Genomic DNA, 5,927 nt, shown 5'->3' with positions numbered 1-5,927 from the left:
GTGTTCAGGTGTCCTGGCCCACATTTGTGGCTTTCTGTCTGCTGGGTCCTGCCTTACTCTCTTCCCTCATCAACCTTTACTCTTCTGTTTAAATTCTGAACCAAAGCCCCTCTGATCTATGGGAGCAGATTCCCTAAGTTTGCCATGCTCATTCTCACCTCTGAGCCTTTGCTTGTTCTGTTGCCCCATCTTGGAGCACTTTTTCTCCACATACCGCAGGTTAATTCTTAACCACTCGTTAACGCATCCTGTGCTTCTCCTGTCCCAGCACTATGATGCTCTACAGGAATCTATTAACTCAATTTCTTTCCTCAACTGGAACGTGAGGCCATGATGGCAGGGGCAGTGCTATATTCACTGTGATGTCCCAAGTGCCTAAGAAACTACTCATGACAGACTGTCACCAAGAACCATTCCCTCATCTTCCTGGGCACAGAGTTGGACAACATCTCCCAGAGGCCTTTGCAGGTAGGTATGGCCACATAACTGAGCTCTGCAAATGGAATGTACAGAACAATTGACAGGGCCCCTTCCATGGCTGGTCTACCTCCCTTGGACACTCTTCCTGACTGTTTCCCCTTCTGCTTTAATAGAAGGGATTGCGAGGCCCCAAGGTGGCAGAGCCATGAGAAGATAGAGCCTGGATCCCTGCATCACTGTATAGAGGAGAGCTGTCCACCAACTTGGGACACCCACCCTGTGCTGTTACACAGCAAGAAACCAACTTCCCTGTGTTAAACTACCTCAGTATACATTCAGATATGTTACAGAGGTGAGCATAAACCTGATAGGGTGTCATCACTTGTGCTACTTATTGTGCTAAAATTCCTATGTCATTCTCTTCTCTAATCCTAATAACCCTTGAAATAATGGTAATGTTATTAATAATACCAAAGGCAATAACAACATTAGTGATAGATCTCTAACTATTTGCTAGACCTTCTCCTACACTCATCACTCATTTAATCTTCACACCAATCTTGTGATGTCGTTATCATTTTATACACAATGTCCATAGAGGTTAAGTGGATTGTGCAAGATCACACCTTGAGAACGTGGCAGAGGGTGATATGATTTTGAACTTGAATCTGTCTGATGTCAGAGCCCATGTCCTTGCTCCTGTGTCATAGCAAGTACTCAACAAATATTTGTTGAATCGTGCAATGGACCTTTTGTGTCATGCTTACAATGAGGACTTTTCACACCCAGACCCACTCTTCCCAGCTCAGCTTGGAGCCATGCAGCCCGGCTTAAGATGGCCACCCTCACCCCCTAGCCACATATCTCTCCTTACCCCGCCAGGCTGCCTCTCACCTGTGGCTGTTTTCAGAAATATGTCGAGGAGAGGGCCCTCCAGCTTGCCCAACTGGGCCAGGGCATAGCCAGCAATGGCCACAGCATATGGTCTCTTCAAGTTCATGTAGTGTGTTTGAAGGAAGTCTCCGGCCTTATTGATGCTGCCCCCAAGGCTCTATGAGAAAAAGATTGGGTTCTCTGGTCAGGTGGCACTGCTGCCCCAGAGAGCTGACAAGGATCACATAGTCACCACTTCCTAATCATAAGGTTTCTGGCCTTGCTACATATTTGTCTTGGATCTGTCTATTTTTAAGGGTTCCCCAGACAGTTTAGCCACTGTGCACTGCTCTGTTACTGAGTACCTATCATGTTCCTAGTGCAGTCTGTATACCAGTGGTGTGCTAGTAAATATTTAATAACCAGTTGTCTAGTCAGTGCAGGAGGTGGGGGTTAGGGGAGCTCGTTTATTGTTTGGCAATGACTGTGGTGTAAATACTCCCACCATTCCAATTTCAAGCTACCAGTGTGACATACCTTAACATAGAGTTGGAAAGAGATGCCCCAAATAGGCACTCAGGGTTAACACACCACTGGGTCCACCTAATATCTAATCATCATCGTCATTGTAGCTAACACATTCTATGTGCTAGTCACATATCCACTCATTTAATCTCAAAATCCTATGAGGTAGGTTTTATTTTCATTATCATCCCTACTGCACAGAGGAGAATACTGAGATCCATGAGATGAGGTGCAGAGGCAAATATGCTTTGTAGTGATTTTATAGTGTAAATACAACCATGGCTGATTTCAACCTACCAGCACGGAGTCACTGACTGTAGAATTGGGAAGAGATCATATAGTTTGTTCACCATATATGTGAACAGACATAAATAACCTCAAGATCATGGATAATGATAAAAGGTAGTAAAATAATTATGAAGTAAGGGCGGGGGGGTGGAAGGACACATATGTAATACCCTTTGTAATACTTATTATAATATTTTTTTAAAAAGAATAAAAAAATAATTATGAAGTGATGAGTTTTGAGGGTTTACTACCTTTGTTGTTGTTTTGTTGTTGTTTTTCTTAATTGATTTTTAGGGAGAGAGAGGGGCGGGGAGAGAAAGAGAAATCAGTTTGTTGTTCCACCTATCTATACATTCATTGGCTGTTTCTGGTATGTGCCCCAACTGAAGATTGAACTGCATCTTGGCATAACAGGATGATGCTCCAACTAACTGAGCTACCTGGCCAGGGCTACTACCTTTATTTTTATGTGTAGTGTTTAGACTAATTTATTTAAATGTAAGTTTATATACTTTAATATTTAATAATGATTGCATTCAACAATCAACTTGCAATATTCCTGGAATACTAACCATTTGTTTTATCAAGGTAATTCCAGCAAGCTCTTTATTTGAATCCCACCAGTCTAGTTCCACAGCCTATGCCATACTCTGTTATAAGGGTGCTGTGTTGTAGTAGAAAATGTCACTATGTTATAGTAGAAATTAATCCTTTTGCTTGCCCTCTGTTTCTCCTATATAATCACCCTTGACTTTTGTAGGACCTTCTCTTTCCTGTCATTTACATGGCCACAGTGGAACAGTCATATTTACCCAGGAAGACCTACTTCCTGGTCTCAGCTCATTGATCCAGAAGTGATCACCTGACCCAGGCTGAGCCAATCAGAATCCTTTCCTAAGAATCTGGAAGATCTAGCCTTGGGCTAGGAATTTCCCCAAGGAAGGTAATTCTGTTCTGCCAGGTAGGCTGGGTGGCAGGAAAGCTGAATTATTGGGCAAAAAGGGCATGAAGGACACAGGAAAGAGGAACAAAGCATCCTGGTCGAGCCCCTAAGATTCCTTTCATCCTTGCACTTGATAAATTCTTAGATTCTTAAAATAATTCCCGCCATCTACAGGGTAGAGCAAAAGTAGGTTTATAGTTGTTTGTTCATAAAATAATACAATAAATCTAATCTAATAAAAGACAAATAGGGTAATTAACCGTACCTCCGACACTCTTCCCATTGGCTAATCAGGGTGATATGCAAATTAACTGCCAACCAAGATGGCAGCCGGCAGCCAGGCAGCTGAAGCAAATAGGAGGCTTGCATGCTCCAGTGATGGAGGAAGCCAAGATTCCCCCCTGCCGCGGCCAGGCTCTGAGCTGCACTCTAAGAATCAATGTTGCAATTATAGAAGCTAAAAAAACCCCAGATACCTGCTTTCAGCAGCGGAGGCCTCAGAGCTGGAGCTACAACAGTGTTTCAATTATAGAAGCCAAACAAACCCCAGATGCCTGCTTTCAGCAGCCGAGGCCGCAAGCTGGAGCCGGCCTCAGAGCTAAAGCCGGCTCTCAGCTCCAGTGACAGCTATAGAAGGTAAATAAATCCCAGAATAAAAAAAAAGAAAAAAGGAGAGGTTGGAAGCTTCAGTCACCCGTCAGCCTGAAGGCGGGGGGTGCGGAGAAGGGCACGCACACTTACATTGATCTGTCTCTCACAAATATCTTTAGCCTCCTTCAGTGCGATGAGAACAAAAGCTGTGAGGGACACATCTTTCTCCTCAGCATGTCTGTAGCCACCCTAGGGTGTGGAGCAGGAAATAAGGATTCGGTAACCCGTGTGCCCCTCATGCCAACCATGCCCCCTGTAGGATCAGCGGGGCAGGGCAGGGGTAGCTCTCTCCCCAGTGTCTCACAGGACGGCCATATCTAGTATCCATTCATTCACTCACTCATTCTGTAAATGTTGCTGGTGTTGTGGGTATGATGGCTCCAGCCCTCATGGAGCTCCCCATCTCGTAGGGGAGACAGGCATCAGCCAACCAGCTCATCACAGATCTATTGTTACAAACTGATGAGTGCTGTGCAGAAGTGGATGTGGCGGTGAGAATGGATAGTGGGGGGTGTGTCTTGGTCAGAGCAGTTGGAAAGGTGTCCCCAAGGGATGACAGATGGAGCCACAATCTGAACAGTGCGTAGGACTCAACTGTCAAAGAGGGCAGTGATAACGTGCCAGGCAGTGGGAACATCATGTGCAAAGGCCCTGTTCCCGGGAGCAAGGCTCAAGGCAGTACAGATGGAGTGTGGAGAGGGAAGGCTGCAAGGCTGGAAGCCCGAAGGTCAGGCTGAAGCCGTGGTTCACTCACTTGAGCACACGTCAGCATTACCTTGAGTCAGGGGTTTATTAAAACCCTGATTCCTAGGCCCCACCCCCAAAGTTTCTGATTCATGCATCTGGGATCCAGCCCAAGAATGTCCATTTCTAACAAACTTGCAGCTGATGCTGGCGCTTTTGTCCTGGAGACCAGAGTTTGAGAACCACAATTCTAAGGACTTCTCAGATTTAATGAAAGCAATGGGGGACTAGGGAACTTTCATTTTGCACTGGACCCTGAGGTCTCTGGGTTTTGCAAAGGAGAAGTGACCATCGTGGCTCCTTTATTTCTCTGTCCCTCCCACGCTGGGAATTGGGCAAATGGCAGACGGAGCCTGTCTCCTGTTCATGGCGGGGGGGCACTCAGGCACTCCTCTCCCCCAGCCTGGCCTGAATGCGGCCTCTTACAATCATTTCTTGGTGTATAACGGGCGAATCCTCCTGGAAGACTCCATCACGCCTCTGCTTCTCCAGGATCAGCCACTTGACAGCCCCACAGATGACTTCGGAGTCGATGGCGATGAGGTTGGCGGCCAGAGAGAAGACCTTGACCACGTAGGCTGTCAGCCTGGGGGTGGGCACAGAGCATGAGCCAATTGGCTCTGGGATCCAGAGACTGCCATCCCAGCCAAGCAAGGAGCAGAGAGGGGCAGGGCCTGCTCAGGTGTGCCCAGTATCCCGGGCCAGGTCTCAGGACCCAATGTTGCTTGTAGGCAGTGCTTAGTGATGGTAGGTCACTCAGCTAGTGGGCACCTTGACTCTGAAGGTGGAGGGGTCCAGAGGCACAGGGCTGTGTGTGGGGGGGAGGCCAGCCTAGATCACCCCAGGCCAGGGCCCAGGCCCTGCTCAAGGGGTGCAGGGCCAAGGATGAGCAGGCTCACCAGGTGCTGGACTTCATATGCAGGAAGGCCGAAAAGGCCTTGTTGGGTTGTCTGAAGGCGAGTTGTTGCATGTACCCTGTAAGGAAGAGAGAAGTGTCACTGGGGGAGCAAGGGCTGAGTGGAGGTAGTGGCTGGTGTGGGTATGCCAGGAAGGAGAGAGGTTTAGAGAGAAACAAGGATTCTGTGAAGAGGGAAGGTGAGGTTCAGAGAGGAGAGAGGGGTCTCAGGACCAGGAGGCATGTCTGGAGGGGAGGGAAGCTTATAGGGTGGAGGGACTCTGAATAGGTTCAGGAAAGAGTGAGGAGGGGTAAGGGCTTCTTAGAGGAGAGGTGGTTCGGAGAGAGAAGGACTCTTAAAGGGGTTCATTGAAAGAAGGAACTCAGAGGGACTAGGCGCAGGGGTGGGCAAACTTTTTGACTCGAGGGCCACAATGGGTTCTTAAACTGGACCGGAGGGCCGGAACAAAAGCATGGATGGAGTGTTGGTGTACTAATATAAAAATTCAAAGTAAACATCATTACATAAAAGGGTACGGTCTTTTTTTTTTTAGTTTTATTCATTTCAAACGGGCCGGATCCGGCCCG

General features: G+C 47.3%; 1 protein-coding gene across 1 annotated transcript in view; it reads right to left on the bottom strand.

Moving 5' to 3' along the window:
• The window catches only part of LOC106726023 (complement C3 alpha chain-like), a gene marked incomplete at its 3' end in the record, with an annotated part of 9,248 nt that overhangs the window by 2,375 nt on the left and 946 nt on the right, over positions 1-5,927 (bottom strand). The window contains exons 2-5 of the mRNA XM_014539357.1: positions 5,344-5,524; positions 4,871-5,030; positions 3,791-3,889; positions 1,315-1,471 (exon numbers count right to left, since the gene is read on the bottom strand). Coding sequence (XP_014394843.1) covers positions 1,315-1,471; positions 3,791-3,889; positions 4,871-5,030; positions 5,344-5,524 — 597 coding nt within the window. The remainder of the gene's footprint in view (positions 1-1,314; positions 1,472-3,790; positions 3,890-4,870; positions 5,031-5,343; positions 5,525-5,927) is intronic.

Source organism: Myotis brandtii, unplaced genomic scaffold, assembly GCF_000412655.1.
Source record: "Myotis brandtii unplaced genomic scaffold, ASM41265v1 scaffold21450, whole genome shotgun sequence".
NCBI lineage: Eukaryota > Metazoa > Chordata > Mammalia > Chiroptera > Vespertilionidae > Myotis > Myotis brandtii.
Note: the sequence above shows the minus strand (reverse complement) of the source record. Positions and strands in the feature narration are given on the sequence as shown.